Source organism: Pezoporus wallicus, unplaced genomic scaffold (assembly GCF_028554395.1).
Source record: "Pezoporus wallicus isolate ANWC-B61680 ecotype Strahan unplaced genomic scaffold, APGP_CSIRO_Pwel_v1 contig_1438, whole genome shotgun sequence".
NCBI classification, from domain to species: Eukaryota; Metazoa; Chordata; class Aves; order Psittaciformes; family Psittacidae; genus Pezoporus; species Pezoporus wallicus.
The window spans coordinates 3,386,887-3,407,565 of record NW_026638681.1 but is presented as its reverse complement, the minus strand read 5'-3'; the positions used below and the strand labels follow the sequence as shown (position 1 = coordinate 3,407,565).

The following is a 20,679-nucleotide window of genomic DNA, read 5'->3' as shown; positions in this document are numbered from 1 at the left end:
TAGCACAAGGAGATCTATTTGAACCAATTAAATTGCTCAGGGTGTAAATGACTTCTCAGTGTGAACAGCGATAAGAGAAACAGTGCCAAATTATCTTCATTATAACTGTCCTTACGCAAGACACAATTTCACTGGTATGTGATACTGCAGGTGGTAGATTGGATTTTAAATGATCCTTACAGTCCTGTTTGTTAGAAAATAGTTTGAAATGCCTTGGAAAATTATCAAGAACTCTAGACCACACATACCACAGACACCTTAATCAGCTAAATGTTAAGTCTAGAACATACAGTGGCCATAATCAGTCAGATGAAAAATTCATCTCACCCTATCCATTTCTGATGGTAACCCACACGGATTACTTTCTTAAGGCAGAAAGTAAGCAAAAGCATCAGCTTCCCTGGTCCTTGCTGTACTCTTCCAGCTCAGCAATTTGGGTATCAGAGATTCTGGAGCCAGAAGCTGTGTTTCGATGTCAATAAGATCTCGATGAATTCGTGTTCTATTAAATTACCTACTTGATTTTTTTTTTTAATTAACATAGCATTTTATAATCCAACACCCCTGTGTTAAACTCAATATATAGATTGAAGAGCCACCTCTTCGTTTTTTTTTTTTAACGTATCACTTGAGACCTTCCCTAATTCTTACCTCATGAGAGACAGTGATAAACCATTTGTGATGGACTTACTTCCTTTATGCTGTTGCAGATTCTACAAACCCTCCATCATATTTTTTCCTTCTTCCATGAAAAGGAAGAAGGAAAAATACAAAGACCAAAATATATTTGATTAAATGTGGATATGAGGTATTTACATCTAAGCAAGTTGTTTTATGGCCCCGTTATATTCACTAGCTGATCAAAACCAGGAGTTGAACATAAGGTTTTACTGTAGGATTACATGAATCACATTCTGAATTGCAACAAGAGAAATAAGCAGATTTTCATTGACTATACTGGGAGCCTAGGCAACAAGCTCACATGCAGACAGCTACCTGGCAGATGTGAAATTACACAAGGCAAACCCCACTCCTACTCCATTTATTCTGTCCTTGTATATCTTTTATATAATTTGTTATAATCTTTTTTAGATTGGGGATCCAAAACACTGCCTACAATATACAGGATATGGGTACAACAGGGATTTATACCACAGCATCATGATATTTTCTGCTTTTTCAGTAATTCCTAGCATTTCATTTGGCCTTCTAACAGTCCTGAAAATTGATGTGATATTTTCAGAGATCATTTCATGAGTGTTAAAGGAGTGTTTAAAATGGCTAAGGAGACCTCATTACTATGCACGTAAAGTTGGGATGACTTCTTCCATATGCTTTGATTGAGACTTATCAGCACTCAATTTCATCTGCCATCACTTTGTTGTCAGTCACTACTGTGAGGTTTTTCTAAAGCTGTTTGCAACCTGTCCTCATCTTAGAGCACTTTGAACAGGCTTGTATCATCAAGAAATGCATTATTAATTTTCCTTTCCAGCTTATTTATGTACATGCTGGACAGAGTAGACCTGCTGGAGCAGTTATCTCCCTTGCTGGAAAAACTGACCCTTTTGTACTCCATATTTTACAGGAAATAACCAGATAAGTGGTTATTTATCCACATGAAGGCCTTCACTGTTACCCCACAGGAACTTGGCTTCTTTGCTGGAAGACCTTAAAATCATTGTGGAATGCCAAATAGCCTATACCCTGTTACCAATATGCTCATGTTTCCTTCAAGGCATACTAGGAGATGTAAGGCATACCCACTTTTACTAAAACTATGTTATTGTCTCTTCTACAGTATATTCCTCTCCAGATTTCCTGGGGGGGGGGGGAAATCCTGCAGATCCACAAACCTGACTAGATACACTATTTAAAAACTATCACTGCATTTTCCTATTACATTCCTTATAAAAAAATATGAAACAAGAAAATAATGTTAACAGTTACAGCTATTTTATTCTTCCATTAGAACCCTGGACCCAATATTCATCTGGTTCTGGTGATTTGGTGCTCTTAAGCACGACAATTTGTTCCCTGTATTTTTGCTTCAGAGAGTTTTCTTGATTTTTTTTTTTCTTTGGCCACCCCACCTTTCTAGGTCTTCTAAGGCTCCATTTTGACACTATGGATTTGTTTTCAGTTTCCAGTGTAGTGCCTCCATGCTGTTTTCACATGCTTTATGAATCTTTTGGTTCACTTTCAGCAGGCTTCCTCATTTGTATGTAGCTTCCTTTCTGAAAACTGAACAATGCTGTGGTGGAGTTTTGGGTTATGTTTTGTCCCTGCAGTGATGCTGACCTTTAGTTCATAATGATCCCTATTACGATAGCAATGTTTTGAACTTACACTGCTCAATACCAAGCCAAATCTCTTCTTTACTTATTAGCCTCTGGCATTACATATTTTCTACTTAGGGCTGGAACTTCAAATCCAAAAGGTTTTTAGGTTAGTTACTGTAATTGAAGAATGTTTTTTTACATATTTTGGAATGTACAAGCTAAGCCCTCTCCTCCTCCTTTCCCCAGTTCCCCTTCCCTCCAAATATTTGCAGGTCCTTTTCTGCATATTTTCCATTAAATTTGTGTGTTCTTCAGCTCTCTTGTTCCAAGGTAATAAAAGCCACCTCACAGCTTTCACCTCTTCCTAGAATACTGACTCTATTAATGAAAATTTGATGATTTGTTTAAATATGATTAAAGTTTTTTAAGATGCCCTTCCTCCCACATTTCTCATGCCATACTGGTGGGTTTTTTTCATTTCTTCCTTTTATTTAGTGATCCCTAACACATAGAAGAGCATTGACTTCCTCTTTAGAAGGCTTCCCAATGTTCAGAAGAGGGATAAAATAAAAAAAAAAGAGTCTGTGTCTTTAAATATAAAGATTCACCAAAGGGAGATGGCTTTTAACAATGCCATGAAAAAGCTGTGGGATTTTTTTTAGGATACATGAAACAGTTCCATGAAATCTGAAAGGAAATTCACAACTCATTTGAGAGGAAGAGTAAATCAACACTAAATAAGATTATTTCATTAACAAAGAAGCTGTATCCTACCAGGACTTACGTATGTCCAGAATTATGAGCATGAAAACTCCATCCTCTTACATGCTCCACCATGGATTTTTCTGACTCTTAATATGAAGCAGATTTCAAGAAGAGGCCAACTCTGCCTACAAAGAAAGTCTGTTCCCCTGGTCTATGAGTGGCATTTATAGAGGATGGTGGCCTCATGCCAGTTTGGCATTTTGTGGAAGAATTCCTTTGTCTAGAAAAGTATCCTGCTAGCACAGGTCTATGTTAAACCTCAGTTCTCACTACCAGTGAAAGAGACAGAATAGGACATCCAGCACCATGATGAAAATACATCATGGCTTAGGGAGAAGAGCTCTCCTGTGCCAGATGAATTTATGTTATGGAGGATTTTTTTACCAGAAGCAGCTGCAGCTAAATTAGATCAGGATCCATTTGCATAGTAAGGTGAGTGGCTGTCTTACACCTGGTCCACAGCAGGTTCCCAGTGCTGATGTTTCTCTACCTCACCTCCCTTAGTGTCAAAGTGGACAAGTATTTATGGGCCAGAGTATATATCTCCAGGTTTTATATTTAAAACCATGCAAGGTAGAACAAACTAGCATATTCTACCCAGGACAGTTTAACAGCAGTGGTCTTTTTCACTCACAATGAGTCCATTTCTTCTATGATTGTTTTAGTGTATTCTGATTCAGATTTCATTGGAACCTGAGATTGTCAGCTGCTACCTCAATATGCTACACTTAGCTTCCTTTTAAACTCATACTGTATTTTTATTTGATTCTAGTGCTTCTGGGGACAGGCAGTGTTGAAACAAAATGGATTTCAGCTGATTTGATTTTCCATCCTATATATTTTTATAAACTCAGAAATGACCAAGCAAGAATGCACTTGAGTAGAATATAGATCCTCTTCTAGGGTAAAAATAGTTCAAATAGAAGATATCAGGGAAGAAAGAAAACCAAATGCCCTCTAAGCCCTATCCCATTCTGAATTCTGTAGTTCTGGATTTGATAAATCGTTGCATTTTTTCAAAAGTTATTTCTTGCGTTTTGGAAAACTAACTCTGTATTTCCTTTAAAATAAGGATATCAAAATTTGAATAGAACAAATGAAGAACAGACTAACGTCAGGTATTATTTTTTTTTTCTTTTCTGAACTTTCAAGGGAAAAATGATTTGTAGCAATGTTATATCAAGAAAAAAATATTTAATTATTAGGGTGTCTTATGCTATAAACAGAAGCACACAGATAAATGGATGCATCCTGAAGCACTTATCAGTTTGTTACTATGAATTCTTGACGTGATATTTTTAAACTCATCATGTGATCTGCACTTTTATGATCCCTGAACAGGTAGATAAAACCTTGGCATTTATTCTGAAATTGCGTTCTCCTCCATGGAGGAGAAAAAGTAACTGAGCAAACTTAGCTTGTAATTCACTCTATTAGAACAACTATAATCGTGACATGGCAGAGCCCATCACTGTTAAGTGTTCATAAACAGTTCTGTACCAATTTTTCCACAAAATTAAAGTCAAGTTACTCAGTTACTTTGCAACCAAGAAGCCAATCTGGCAATCAAGAGATGAAGTGCCTAGGAACTGTAAATAACTTGAAGTATTTCAAAGTGTAATCTGAAAGTCTAACGCACACTACATGAAGGACAAAGAATATAGAAGGAAATTTTTACAAAGTTAATTTTTCCCTGAATATGGTTTCATTTAGCATTTTTAAAGCTAAAATGTCACTTTAAAAGATATACATGCACCTGTTTTTAAACCATTAATAACACATCATTTATCTCTGTTACCTTCCAAACAATGCATATTAGATATATCGAAACATAAAACATTGAATAATCCATGTACCTTACCAAAAGGCAAGTACACAGGTGCACAGGTACGCTTTCGGGTAGCAGAGACTCAACAGAAATTCTTGTCCTCAGCAAATAGTTAGTACAATATAAATCTCTATTGTGTTGTAAACTAGCACGCTGTTTTAAAGGCAAATGTAGTATTTCACTGACAAAAAAGGAAAGCAGTTTTAACCAGAAACAACAGCTGTGTCATGATATTAGAAAACAACTCAAGCTTTCAGACATCAGCAGGCAGACTGTAGCTCAGGAGTCAAAATAGAGATTCTTTGCATGGCTATACATAAACTTAGCTTAGACACTACTGATTCACAGATTGTATTCTGACACTCAACCAACATTAAAACAATTTAGACAAGAAGCATCAGAAACTCCTGCTGCTTTTTCTAACAAAAGCATATGCAGATCTTTATTTTACTTTAAAATTAAATCTTTATTTTCTTGCCTACCAACATGAAGGATCAAGTTTACTTACAATATGCCAACATGTCTTTAAATATACAGTGCGAATATTTCATAATGTTTAACCTCATAAAGTTGGTAATTGATACCTGTAGTAAGGGGAACAAAATTTTTCATAGAGTTTAAGTATGAGAGGAGTTATTACAGTCCATCCAGTCTCTAACCTCCAGAAGAATGCAGACTGACTGTTCAAGTGTTTTGCTGAAAGCTTTTTCCAATTCTTGAACTAATATTGTAATTCCCATCTTCACCTTTTCTCCACTACTATATAATGTGTGGGGAGTGAGCATGTGTGAAACTCCAAGTCAAAATGTTGAGGTGGAAATCTAGACCTTTTATGTCTAATAAGACCATCCTTCAACAATATCAAACAAGAGAATTTAGTTCTAACAGTAGATTTTAGTAGAACATAAGTGAGAACAATTTACTTTTTAAACTTATTTAGGAGGAAAGAATACTAAAATAAAATGCTGAAAAGGGGACAGTTAAATAAAAATTTTAAAATGAAACAGGTCTAGGGTTTTTATGGCAATGTCAGACAGAGGCTGGGAGATGCATGAGGAGCAGCACTCCCCTTCACAGGCATTCAGGCTGAAACCCATCTGGGTGGCAGACTGTCCTGCTATGTTTTGAGGGAGAGCAAGCTCTGGGAAATGAGTAGCTGTGGCTCCTGCTGAAACCAATGATAATTGTCATTCTTAATCCTCTCAATAATCAAACACAGCTAAAATAAAATAATTTGCAGGCAAAGCTAAAGAGGATAAAAATACTTTGAGTGGCATTGTTATCTGGACAAATTAGTTTCACTGATTCAACTGCCCTATTTGTAAATCGGGGATAATATTCCATCTATTACAGTTTCATAAAGAAGCTGACTAACTCATACTACCTGGAACACGAGGAGCACTATAAAAGTGCCAAGTAGCATTTATAAGGTTTTATTAAGGGTTAACTTGGACAGAAAATATGAAATAAAATTCTATTAGGCTTTAAATATATAAAGATTAAAATGAGAAAAGTACAGCACCATGGGTTGCTGATATATATCCCAGGCAATCTAACTTTCATTTTATTCCCTAAATAATTACTGTGTACCAGCATATGAGCTTGATAAATTGATTTTATTTTGCTCATTGATTTGCTGATGTCGTAGTAACATTATCATTACAGAATCTGCACATGAGATAGTTACAACAACAGGACTTGGAGAGCCAATGGTTTAAGAAAATATTTCGTTAGAAACATAATACCGGCAGATTTCTTTCCATGGAAAAAAATTTCATCCTCAAAGAAAGTAGACAACATTAAAATTCATTCCTAACACTCCTCCCTTTTCCCTCCTCTTGTGTCTCATTGAACATAAATGTCTCTGGTTTTATATTCACTGCTGGTATGTCCTTTCCCATTATGTAAAAATGTTTCAATAGCAGACTATATATAGAAGATCAGATTTCTGTTATAAATACTCCTTGAATATACTTTTGCTCCCTTTAGCCACCCACCTCCCTGAGCCACAGTCATTTAGGAAAGGCTGAATAAAATGGTCCCATAGTAAAAAGTGTTACTTGGATTGTATTTTATTTTTTTTCCCTTGGATAAATATTTATATTTCCAGGTTATTAGAGAAAGAAGAACAGAATCACAGCAATTCAAGAGCATCTTTGATTTAATGTCATTCATCTGGGTATGTTAATACTTGATTATCAGATTAATATCTATATGTACTGTGTTTATACGGTCAAACTTGAAGCAAAAAGCCATGTTCAATGATAGAGTCCCTGCAATAACCATGCCACTTAGGTACTTAAACATTAATGTTTGATTCTCCTTCTAAAAGCTCATGTCCCATTCTTATTTCTGGTAAATTGAAAAAGAGCAATCTCCTTAAGAAAATTCTGGTCTGACCTCAATTCTGAACTTCAGACGCACAAAATGACAGACAAGTCTTTATACATGTATTAGTCAGTTTCCTCAGCAGGCTATCAGAAACCAAGATCAGAGATTACCAATACTTAAAAAGTCAAATTCTGTCTGCAGATGTGCATTTGAACTCCCACTGAAAGCAGCAGGGTGAGTTCATACAAGTGAAAATTTGGTTCTAAATGAAATCTGTTGATCTAATAATAGCATGTTCTACCAAAATGTGTTCTAGGTAGAAAAGATTTCCACTTTTTACTTGTCACCTTTTTTTTTTCTTTCTTTAGAATTCTGGCATTTTTCCACACTTACTGTCAGGGAAAAGTTAACAGTATTATTTAGCCCAAAGTTCCTTAATCAAAGACGAAATAGTTAATCTGTACATTAATAATTCTGTTAAAACAATTAGTACAAATCTGGTACAAATTGGGTGAAATCTGGTGCAGCTCTTTCCCAACTGCTGGTTCTTTCGCAAAGTGGTCTGCAAGAGGCTGCTTCTCACACCAGCTGTTATGATTCAAAAAAAAGTTAATTAAAGAATACTCATTTGTTGTTTGTTCTTTGTTAGCAGAGGAACATTAATGTTTCTGTAATGTTTTGGTTATGCTACTGTTTTCCAATAAGTAGCATGGTAAAGGGCAGTCTTAATTTTAAAAGACTAATCTAAGATTTCACCTCTCTGCCTGCTTGTCATTTTCTTATTATTCCTATGTAAAAAACATTTTGTACTCTCCCTTAAAATAGGTAGCTTGACATAGACAAAACTCCTGTGTATTCTATACTCCATAAAACACTCACATAATGAAAGCAGTAGTATCTAAATATCAGAAATGTATAGCTTATTGCAAAAAAGCAGTCAGTAGAAGGAATGATGGTTTGCTTAAAATGGGCTTAGATATGGGCTATTGACATAGCTATGACAAATTCTCCAAACTTATGTGACTGATTACATAGCAACAAAGTAACACAGATGAGACTTTTAGATTAAATTTGTATCAGTTGCAAATACATGACTATTACATATTAAATAACCGCTTGTGGGTGTATTTCTTTTCATGTGAGAAAATAAATTGATTTATACGCTGTTAAAATGAGATTAAGAGACCACAGGACACAACTGAGTAACTTTCATCTCCTGCAAGCTAAGAAGCATAGCAGAAATAGCTTCAGCTGGTAAAACTGCATGATGAAGCACTCCATAGTTTTTAACTTAATTTTGTATTTAAACCAAACCTTAGAAAACTAAACTTGCCCCCAGGAGTGGCAACCAAACAACCCTACCAAATTCCCTGTTGTATAAAGAAGGTAAAGGTAAAAACAATATACCAGGTGTAAAAAAAAAAAAAAAGCTATAAAAGTATACATAAAAAGTATAAAAGTATTAAAAAAATAAAAAAGGTAAAACCAATGTACCAGGCTACCCAACTGGTCTTTGATGATTTACAACCTGAAAGTTGACCCATTAACGACTTCAATAAACTTCAAATATTGCTTTCTTTCATCATAAAAAGCTACACAAAATTTTAAATTTGCAAAAAATATTATGTGTAATAAGCACATCCATAGGATGTCAAAGTGTTCCAGAGAATTTAAATAAGATTTTGGTTTATTTTAAAATAAAGTTTATTATGTTCTGATATACGTTATTGATGGTTTAGTTTACATTAGCAATAAAACAGTCATATAGAGGTAATTAATTTTCTCAGGGATGATGTTTTGGGTTTTGGAAAGCTAGCAAATGAATTAGGAGGAAATGGCTATTATGTGTGAATTATTTTTTAAAAATCACAGAGTCTAGCACAGAACATATTAAATTACTTATTAAAGGAAATTGGACAATTCAGACTGATTATAGTCTTTGGTGGTGATAGCTGGCTTCAAATTAAATTGAAAAAATGTATACGCATTTCAAAGTAGTCTAAGAAGACATCATAATTATCATGTGACTCTATCATAGAATGACATGTATGAAATGGTAAACTTGAGAAGCATTTGCAATGGTAATTACTTCAGTTGTAGTCTGAAGAAAACCTTAATACTTCCATCTCCTACACTGCAGGCAGTTTCCTATTCAGCTGTCAAATAATAGATGCTGTCATCTTTTAACTGTACAAATAATTAAAAAATATTTAATCAAATCTTTGTTCACACTTAAAATTCTGTATATGGAATGCTTTAGTACTTTTTGGTGGGTTTAGGTCTAAAATAATAGGAAGTATAGCTATTGTGGACGGTAAGCCTTGTAAACTGTCAAAATACATCCTAGTCTGAGTACTGAAACTGCTGAAAACAATACTTTAGGGCCACATCTGTAGGTTTACCTGCTACAAACTCTGCTAAATAGAAATTTTCTTGTCAAATTTATGTAGACAGCAGAGAAACCAGTGAGTGTTGTGTATAAAAAAAAAAAAAAGTAATTACACATGGTAGAAATTTTAGGTAAAAAAGGGGGCTTCAAATAATGTAGAAGATAATGTAGGATTTTGTAGTGGAACAAGACCAAGTTTGTTCAGAGTACCATGCAAGATAATTTACTTCTAAATAGCAGTGATATGCTGTTGATATTATTTCTGACCCCTATTGTCTTTTTTTTTTTTTTAAGAAACAAATTATAAATAAGGAGAATCTCAAAATTCACTGTGTAACATAATTTTATCTTACAGACTGGACTGCATGAGTTCTGACAGCTTAACTTAATGCATAGCTTAATTTTATGTTAGGAAAAAAATAACAGGAGCATATGCATCACAATACAATCTGCCCCCTATTTGTTTCAACATGGATCTAGCAATGCTATTGGTATCTAGCTGGTTGGAAGTTCTGGTTATTCAATACATTGATCTTCCAGGTAATTATTTCTTGTATGGTTTCTATGGATTTATTTACAACTGATCTCTTCATGTCCAGTGTATATCTCCATTGTGAGAAGGGAATGAATGTGGAGTATTGTCTTGGATTTAGGTACCATTCATTAATTTTCCTGTATGTGAACTTACAAAAATCATTCTTTCTTCAGGAAAGATAAAAAATTGTCAGTTTCCTAAGCATTTCAAACAATTTTGGAAGTTTGTTTTTTTTTTTTTTTTCTGTGAATGAGAACACAAATTAGAAATTCAGCAAATCACTCTGCTCTCAGAATCTCCATTGTAGGCAGCTGTCAGCACAGTTCCTTCATAACAGCAATGTAAGAGTCTACTTTTCTGCAATACCTCTTTTCAGCACAGCAGTAGCTGAACAATACCAAAATTAAGTACAGAAGAATACATAAAGGTTTTTTTTTTTTTCATTAAATGAACTGCCTATGTTCATTCATTCTCCAGTAATAGAGGTTGCTGATCTAGTATTAAAGTGTTTGCAATAATACGGTATTTTAACCTTTCCAAATCTATTTCTTTTCTTTCTAAATGAACATATGAACACAACTGAAATTTAGCTAATTATCTTAAGGGGTTGTCTTACTTGTTGTCTCATTTAAAGAAGAGATGACTAAGGACAAAAGAACTAAGTGCATATAGAAAGCTAATTTGGAGTAGGGGATGAGCAGATCAGTTAATTTCTGATCTACACATAATTACAAACTGTGCTCAGTTTGAAAGTTAGATAGAAGTTTCAGATTGACACTTTCCAGTGAACATTTGTCAGTGACATACAATTGGTTACAACTGCCAATAATGCAGGAAAAAGTCTGAAATAAATAGCATATAATTCAGACTGACATCTCAGAGAAAAAGGGTTACTTATGCAGTACTTGTGAATTTCTGTCTTTTCTCACAGTTTTGTGGAAAATAATTAGTAGAAATTGTATTAAAATTCTAAATAGGCTGTGAAAATAATTAAAAGGACACAGCCTTTGTGAATACACTTGTTACATTAAATACATTAAAATCAATAATCTATATAACAAAGTTCATATTCTTGCCACTGCTTTATTCATAACTGTAAAAGTTATCTGCAAGAGCAACAACCAGTTCTTAAGAAGCAAGATTAAGACTGATGAAAACTGCTCAGAGGAAATACAAGACTTAAGCCACTAAATTCTGCTCTCCTGCTTACAGTTAATAATCATCACATAGAGTTGAGGTGCCCTCTATGTGACAATGAAGAAGAACAAATCATTCTATAACAGAATTGCATTAACTGAAAAAAAGATTATGCAGTTCAGCTTTTATTTGGCTGGTGTTCTTGACATATGGGCTTGTATTTTGAACTAGGGAAAGCATAGACATGACTGCAATTTTTTTTTTTTTTTTTTCCATGTTTAAAAAAATATCAGAAAGGACTTATATCCTCCATGGACTCTAGAGGCTCTGCTGTTTATTTACAGTGCTGTGTATGATGGAAAACTGAAGTAGTCATATGTCACTAGTGATATGGTAGATGCATAACAAATTTACCTTTTAATTGAAACATTCACAAAGGAAAAGTATTTAACATTTAATAGAATCATTTACTAAGAACAATAAGAAAACAGTAGCAACCATGTGTTAAACCACTTTATAGAGGCCAAATAACAGATGAAAGGCATCTAAAATCTGCAGAGCTGAGTGATTCTCCCCGTCTTCAGCATTACCAGGTAAGTTTTAAAATGGCACATGAGAAATTACACAACAGATTTTAACCCATTATCCATTCTCATATGCATTCATCACTTTGGGAGACTGCTACAGTTTTGGAGCTAAGGACTGGTCCTGTAGACTGTAAAAGGTGACTAGGATGTAGGAGGAGTAATTCAGTGCTTAGCAGTTTGGAGCTTTCGTCCCCCTCCCTCCACTTGTCCATTTACCAATCTCTTTTGCCCCTTCAGTCTTTCCAATGTTGGACCTCCACTTTAAAATCAGATTGATGTTCTTCATTTTCTTAATGTATGCAAAGTAGACACTGCCGCTTACCTGGCTAATGCTTTGAGTCAATTCTACATACCCTTTTTCATAAATGTTCCCATATTAGCTTTCTTAACCTTATTAAATCTTTCAGGCAAAATACTAGTAATTAATTTAGTGTTAATTTCCTTTCAAAGCAACAATTTTGTATACAAGTAACTATGAATATAATACTGTTAATGAAATTTTATTTTATGTAGTTGTTAAAGTCTTCTGAAGAAAATAAACGTGGGCTACATTTTATAGAAAGGCCAAGATTTGCCTCCATTTCTTGTCCAAAAGTAGCCAAAGTATAATCTTTCTCTTCCACCTTTGATACCACGGGAAATGAAGCACAAACCACTTCCCAACTGTTCAGGTTTCATTTAAACGAAAGAAGGGAAGGAGGAGAAAAACTGACTAAATTTGATCATTATTAATGAGATAGTAATACTTGTTACATCTAAACGTATCAAGAGAGTAAATCCGAAATGAACTAAGAAATAAGTTCACCAGAAAAATGGGCTTAAAATGTCTTATTGCTCATGTCACAGATATTATATTGACATTAAAACCTGCTTTTTACATTCTGAAAAATTAAAGCTGGAAATTACGGCTAGAGTTGTGAGTATATTTTAAGTATTTGTATACTTTAGCTAAATATGGATCAAGATCAAAGTTTCTATAGTCTAGCCAGTTCACATGTAGCAAATGCAAACTTGAAAACATTTGAGGATGTATATGCTCTGTTTCAGGGTTACATAAATTATTGGTCTTAATCTGCAACCTTTCTAAAATAGATTTCACTCTAAGAAAAAATATGAATGCCATAAATATGAATAACTGAGGTAAAACCTACAGATCCCAAACCCACAGTTTTATATAGGCCTTCATACTGCAGACACAATTGTAGCTTTCTGGGTAGTTTTTAATTTCACAAACACTTACACTGCCTAGCTAGTATACACATTTGTCTTCAGTATCTATGTTGGAATTATATTTGTTAGAGCAGTACATACCTTCTAGACAGTTCATTTTAGGACAATTATTGTACTACTGACACCGTTAATATTTTTCAGTTTTTGGCCTATTGTGTTCTTATATTACCTAAGCTAATTATGATTACTTAGAAAGTGATGAAAGCACAATATTGTCATATGCATGCATCTAGCAGATTAAAATTGCCATATATGAAATGAAAAGTTATAGCTCATAAGGATACGAATATACCCTGCACAGCTCTTTCATTTACCATTTAGCTGATAATCTTATGGTATGGTTTTATGATAGACTATATTAAAAATATTTTAAGTAATTATGGTAAAGATTAGATAAAAATTGGGGGGGTAGGTGGTAGCATCTAATTTTAAACTTGAAACAGAAGTCTTGGTTTCTGTCTAGCCCTAATATTAAGGCTCCAGAAGGAATAAACAGACATCTATTAATTAATAGCACCTCCTGCATTTTGTCACGGCTGTTATTACCATTTCATTATGTCCCCTAGGATGGATTAGTTTATATACATATGTATATATATATATATATATATCTTTAAAAGTAACAGGATTCAGCAAGATAATTATGGGGTCAACAGTTATGGTCACAGCTTTACAATTAAGCAACTTTCTTTGTTTTCCAGTAATATCAGGGACTCAGTGTTTCTGTCAGAATATCTTCTTCAGAATTACAAAAAAAAAACATGGCCATAATAGAAGGTACTTTCTGAGAATTTATAGACTTATGAGTTTAAATGAAGATAAACAAATTATGCAGCTGTTCATCAGGTACCAGGTACTTAATTTTTCTTGTATAATATTTGTACAGGACACTCATTAAACTTCCTGTGTGACTAAAACTTGTGAAATTTGTGAAATACATTTGATTTTTAAAGGTATTTTTTTCTTGCCATTATTTTATCTTGCTGTATCATTCTATTTCCTCTTTCTCAGATCCTAATGTTCTACTAGAGAAAATAACAGTCAGCTCAGGTCTCTTTCAAAATGACTGATGATTCTCATTTATGTGAACGGAACAGAGGCACTTCGTTCCTATCAAAATGGCAACTGTCTCTATTGTGCTCTAGCTGAAGGAATCCTGGCCATGACAGTCATGCTGAAGTAGGACAAGTCCTCATGAGTTGCTCAATAAGCAATTATTTTAAGAAACAACCCTTAAAAGCAAATAAGCATTAAGTTACAGAAAATAATGACAGGTTTTCCAGGATTTTTTTTAATACCTTATGTTAAGAGGCCTAGTTATCAAATAAGATAGCCAATGCCACCACTGTGATGACAGAACAAAACCACAGATTTTAAATTATTTCAGTTCTACTCTAAAAGTATAGACACAATTATTTATTCATCATACTCACAAATTATAATAAATATAAAGAGCAGAATCTGTTTTCTATACTTTTATCATGTACTCTTCTATCTGTTCTCTTTGGCTTTCTTTACTGCTAACTGAATCTTCTGAGCTAACAGTGAGTATGCTGAGGATATTTACACATTCCTGTAGTGCTTTTTACCAGTGTAAGCATTATACATTCTCAATGGTAATTTCATTCCATTTTAATTGCAGAAATTATAAAATTCTTTTTATGTACTTTTAAAAAGAAATAGAAATCACTATGATATAAAGCTAACAATTTTTCATTTTCAAAGATAATTTCTGATCTGGGGATTCATACAACGAATCAATTACTTCATCCTCAGAAATACTGACATACTGACACATACCTTGACTTTTTCTAAGTGATCCTGCAGAGAGTCAATTAGTAGATCCCCTACTGGCTGCCAGGATCCCTTGAACACTTCAGCTTGGCGTAGTTTTAGGTCCACTTCATCCATTGCCTCTTGAAGGCCCTCCAATCTTTCAAGAGCGTCATCTATCTTCTTCTGCCAATCAGCAGACTGTAGATTCAGCTTATCCCACTCAGTTCTGACCTCATCTGCTTGCCTTTGGAGAAGTTTTGTGACATTATGGGCCCTTTCCTCAGGTGGCAGCTCTAAATGTAAAAAGTAAGAGGCTTTTAAGACATATTCCGTCTTAGATGAAAAATAATTGCCATCTGGGTAAGTTCAAAGCTCAATAAGAAACTGTTCATAACCAAAGACTCCTTTGAAATTTATTTTATCTGTTCTTGTTTGAAAGTCTCTTAACAAATTTAAATCTTGACACCATACAGATCACAAAAATATACATTTAACTGTATAAAGGCATTTTTAAACATGCAAGGTGTAGCTAAAAGTTTGTCAACTGTGTCCTGAAAAATAGTTCGTGCATACATAAATATTAATCACTGGGAATCTTTTGCTGCAACTGAGTAAATTTGGGAGTATCTGTAGTACTGAGACTACAGTTAAATTTTAAGTTAAATTGCAGCTTTCAGACCTCAAATGGGCCTACAGTTATAGACAGGTCATGAAGGTTTAAAGTCAGTTTCAAAATCTGCTTATAAATATGCATGTCTATTTAGTGCCACAGTGCTCAGAAGGATTGCTAAGGGTTTCTTTCATCTATATTTTTTGCTTAGTCTCTGAATACTGAAATTCAGCTTGGAGTGTAAATGGAATGCTTTCACAGTGGCTGGCAGAATTTATTTAATCAACTCTGACCATCACTGATCTTTCCAGCAATGTGTCATTACCCTCTTTCTTCAATTACCTCTTGGTTCTGGGTAGAGCTTCTCCAGTCCCTCCACAGGCTGCTCTGCTAAGAGGATTTGCACAGTCTCAAGCGCACTCCTGATAACAGGTTCTTTTGTTTTCAGCTCCCTCTTGAAAGTCTGAGAGATGAAACAAAAGTATTGTAAGTGGATATATAATGAAATACCAAGTGCTGTCCCTTTTTTCATCAATTTTAGAACAAAATTTCCAACAACTTCCATGCATATTACAAGTAGCTACCAAAAAAATGTAAAAGAGATAATCAGCTTTTGCTTAACCTAAAATCACATTATATTCAAATGAGCAAATCTACTGCCAGTATACTGCAAAGTACTCAAGGTTGCTGATCAAATTTTCACTGTAAGAGGGATCCCTTTTGTTGATTTGTCAGCCAACTCCAAAACTAAGCTCCATGGTGCAAAGCTTTTGCTGGCTGTGTATTGGATCACACCAACATAGCTAAGAGCTCTTGAAAGCAAGATTTACCACATTGTGAAGGTAAATGCAATGTGTTTCATGGCTACCTACCACTTTGCTACTGCTGCTGGCAACTGTTTAATCATATGAAAAAAAAAAAGAAAAAAAGGACCAAAGGATATTGACATCTTAACCTGTAACAATCAGTAACGAAAAAAAAACCAAACAAAACAACAAAACCCCACCGCGTTACAATATAATAAATTGTAGCACTCTTTTCTAGTGTTAGTGTAGGTACATGTCCTCCAAAATTACATGAACTGAGATGTTTGACATGCAGAATCAAGGCCAAGGTGAAAGTTCAGAAATACAATCTAGCCTAGATGAAGGCATGCATGAGTAAAAATTAAAGAGCAGAAATTAGTTCTTATGAAATAGATAATTCCTAGTTACTTTAATCAGTACTTATTATCAATTCCCATATCTTTAACATTGCTTGGTGATGTGATGTATTCTGCTCCTTTTCAGATCAACTGTATTTCTCCCTTTTACCTCTTCCTTTCCTGTAATGTTTTTTGGCACCTGTCTCCTTTCTTGCCTTTTCTTCCTCTTTCCTCTTCACATTTTCCTTCATCCAGCAACAGCTCCATTTACTACCTCTCTTATATTCCCTGCTTTTAAAATGACTGTGTGAGGAAGACTCTCAAGGTTGGTATTTAAAGTTTTGGCAGTCTACTGAAAGTACACATATCTCCGTGGTTTTGGTTTTTGGGTTCCTTTGTTTGGTTGTTTGGTTTTGTTTGGGTTTTGATTGTTTGTTGGTTTTGTTTTTTATTTGTTTTGTTTTGTTTTGTTTTTTTTCTTAGGGAGAATTTAAGATTCCTTTAATCTGAATCCAGATGTTCACCACATAGAAATGCAGATGAAACCTGGCCTGTGGGTTGGTTGCGTGTTGCACTGGGTCTTTTACATGTTGTATTGGATTTACCTAAATGGTCCTTAAACACTGTTTTATTTCAACATTTTCTTCTCTATTTATAAAACAATATTGAATGCATAGTGTTTTCAAGTAACACAGAGGTAAATATGTAGATAATTATAGTACAGTGTAACACAAAACACAACACTGAAAAAAGAAGAGTCATATGCCATGAGTGAAAAACAGATATTTTACTCCAGGGATTAGAAAATTCTTTATAAAGCACAGGCATTACATAGACTTCTAACATAATAAATTCACCAATTAAATTAAATTAACTATTAAACAAAATTTGGGTTTCTATGTAAACTAATGAAAAATTATAAATTCAATATTAAAAGTTCATTACACTTTGAATTATATTTGATTTGAAATGCTTTGTACAGGAAACACCTAACGGAACTATTAATGAGAATCATACCTGCAGTTTACGATATGAGCACTCACAGGTAAAAAATTCTTAATACATTTCAGGGAAGTAAACTTAAGGGAATGACTGTTATTCTACTACAAATATTTAAAAATCTTTTTATTAAGAGGCCAAGAACTGACCATAATGTTTGTGATTGTGAACTGGTAAAACCCTTTAGCATACTGCATTCCACAAGGTATGTGAGCAGGAATCGTATCTATCTATCTTCTCAAAACAACAGAGAAACACAAATGAGAACTTTCTGACTTTGTGTATTTTGCATTTAGTCACAAACAGAGAATCTCCTTCTCACTTATTAAAGGATAACTCACTTATTAAAGGAGCTACTGTGTTAAACGTTTTCCAGCTTTTCCATTCTGGAGCTGGCTGATGTGATTATAGTCTGTAAACCCTGAGTTTTAAAATAGTACACAGTATGGTTTTGGGACCTATTTACAGTTTTCAATGCCTTCTCTAGTTTTGATCTGCAGACTTCTACTAAGTTAAAATAAGTTTCAGTATAAGAAATTTAAAAAGGAGGAAATAAAAAAAAACATGAGGCTACAGCGTAGCACAGAACAGCATTAAAAATAATGAATGCTCATTTCATACTATCCCACTCCAAAAAGGTTCATACTGTACGAAGCCAGCTTTTCTGATTAAAGTTTTGTTGTGAAATACGTACATCCTACCAACAAAAATCATAAATAGCAATAAATGACATCTTCTCTTTTTTTTTGGAAAATAATAATAAAAAAAAAAAAATCTGGAGCCCTGAAAAATACATCTTGATATTAAGCAGAATATCACTGAAAGCAGAATTAGCCTAAATAAATGTCTAATTTACAGCTAATGATTTCAGGCTAATTTCATTGAATTCCTTAACTTCTTCCACACTTCGTAGTGACTGTAGAGGAAATCGAATGCGCATAATGTATGACCTGACAAAAAAAAAAGTAAACTACTTTATTTAAGCATCTCTATTTGTCATCAACACTGCAGCAGTAATGGCATTCTTCCCACCATTTTAATAATGCATATATTGATTAGCTTATCTCAGACCTCCACTGCCTCCTCATGGGTGTCCCTAAATCTCTTTAGATGGAGAAACACAGGTTGTTTAAATCGAATGATGAAAACGCAATGAGAGGTGCATTAGTAAAGCTTACATTAATCTCTGTTATTAGAATAGCTGATATTTATTGCTTTTAATGAATTTTAAAGAGAAAGAGTGCAATTAAATTAACTCAAGATGTTTTGCAACTAGAATGCTTTTTAAAAATTGGGGTTTACTTCAGTTTTACATTCCATTGTGCCACCAGAAAAAGTTGAAGCAGGAATTGTACTGTTCAGGCACTGTTGTTATAGATGTGAAAGGGTTTCCAGGGAATTATATATTTATGAATCTATATTCATTCATTTATGAATCTATAATCATAAATGCGGTTTATGCTGTTAATACAATCATACACAGCAGACATGGTGGCTCTTCAAAGAATGAAAGTAAAAGCAGGCTATCTGTGTGATGCCTAAGTTACTTAACTTAGATTAACTGTAACATGTACACAGTTATTAATATGATTTTAATAAAACATTATTATTATGCTTAGTAAAGCAACAAAAAATGCAAGATAATTAAATAATGTTTTGATAAACAGCAGCATTTTTGTCATTGACTAACACCCCCACACATACAAATACATTCTAAGACTTTGGCACAGACACAATTTCTTCAGATGCCAAAAACTGACAAAATGACCCACACTACATATAATTTCAAAGAAAAAGCAGTTATGTGGGTGTGTTTAGGATAAATTCCAAATTGCCTTGTCTAAAAATCACCTCACATTTATAACGTAACAGTGATTGCACTGTGTCCTGGGTTCAGCAGTAGCAGTCATTTTTCTCCTTCTTGGTAGCTGGTGCAGTGCTGTGTTTTGACTTTCAGCTCAGGAACAGAGCTGATAACAAGGATGTTTTGGTTTGGCCAAGGACTTTGTGAGCCTCATGCTCTGCCAGGGAGGAGGGGAAGCCAGGAGGAAGCAGAGACAGGACACCTGACCCAAACTGACCAAAGAGGTATTCCATACCACAGCACGTCATGCCCAGGATGTAACTGGGAGTTAGCCGGAAGGGCTGGGAGACTGCAGGGTTGGAGGAGGTATCGGTCGGAGCTTGGTCGGGCTTGGGGGCGAGTTATCGGTCGGCTGGTGGTGAGGTGTTGTATTCTCTTCCCTTGTTATTTCCTTTATCATTATTATCATTGGTGGTAGCAGCAGTGATCTGTGTTATACCTTAGTTACTAAACTGTTATCTCAACCTGTGGGAGTTGCATTCTTTTCGATTCTCCTCTCCGTCCCTCCGGGAGCAGGGGGAGGGCAAGAAAGGGGGGGAAAGTGAGCGAACGAATTACCTGACTGGGTTTAAACCACGACACACTGATATCTCTTTTCTCAGTTGAGTCCAAGCTCTCCTCTGGCATAGATTCAAGCACCTGAAATCTTCATCTAAATCTTACTCTTATAATTTTTAAAGCCAACCTTGGCAAATAGAAGTATTCCAATGATAAGAAACAACTTCTTTTCATCTCTGCAATGAAAGTCTGAGGCATTCCAGTTGGCCTTGTAAATTATAGAGAGGTTAAACATGTTTGGTTTTTTTCTTTAAATTACATTTTTAAGGGGAAAAATATAATAAAATCAGTTTGTAACACCACTTTAGAAAAAGGATTCAGGCATAAAATCAGATTTGCATTCATCATGCCATTTCTCAAGAGCGGTCAGTTAAAATGCTTATAAATAATGTTCTCCTGCTGAGGCTTTTTGTTTTCTCTAATGTAGAATTTACCCAGGCTCGCTTCTGGCTTTACCTGGCAAAAACAATCCTTCACAGAAGGAAAGGTGTTATACTGATATATAAGACCAAAGTTGGAAGTTTGGGTCTTTTAAAAGATTGGTCACATAAGGTAGAGACTTAAATTGTTTACTGAAGACTGATTTTTGGAACAGACATTCAGGAGAATAAAATGAACAGTCAGGTGATTCTTTTTCTCAAGAA

The 20,679-nt window shown here is 34.5% G+C and overlaps 1 protein-coding gene across 20 annotated transcripts in view; it reads right to left on the bottom strand.

Moving 5' to 3' along the window:
* Positions 1 to 20,679, bottom strand: part of DMD (dystrophin) — a 1,199,681-nt gene that overhangs the window by 169,135 nt on the left and 1,009,867 nt on the right. For all 20 annotated transcript variants that reach the window (XM_057411860.1, XM_057411861.1, XM_057411863.1 and 17 more), the window contains 2 exons: positions 15,813 to 15,933; positions 14,885 to 15,153 (listed from right to left, as the gene is read on the bottom strand). In XM_057411860.1, coding sequence (XP_057267843.1) covers positions 14,885 to 15,153; positions 15,813 to 15,933 — 390 coding nt within the window. The remainder of the gene's footprint in view (positions 1 to 14,884; positions 15,154 to 15,812; positions 15,934 to 20,679) is intronic.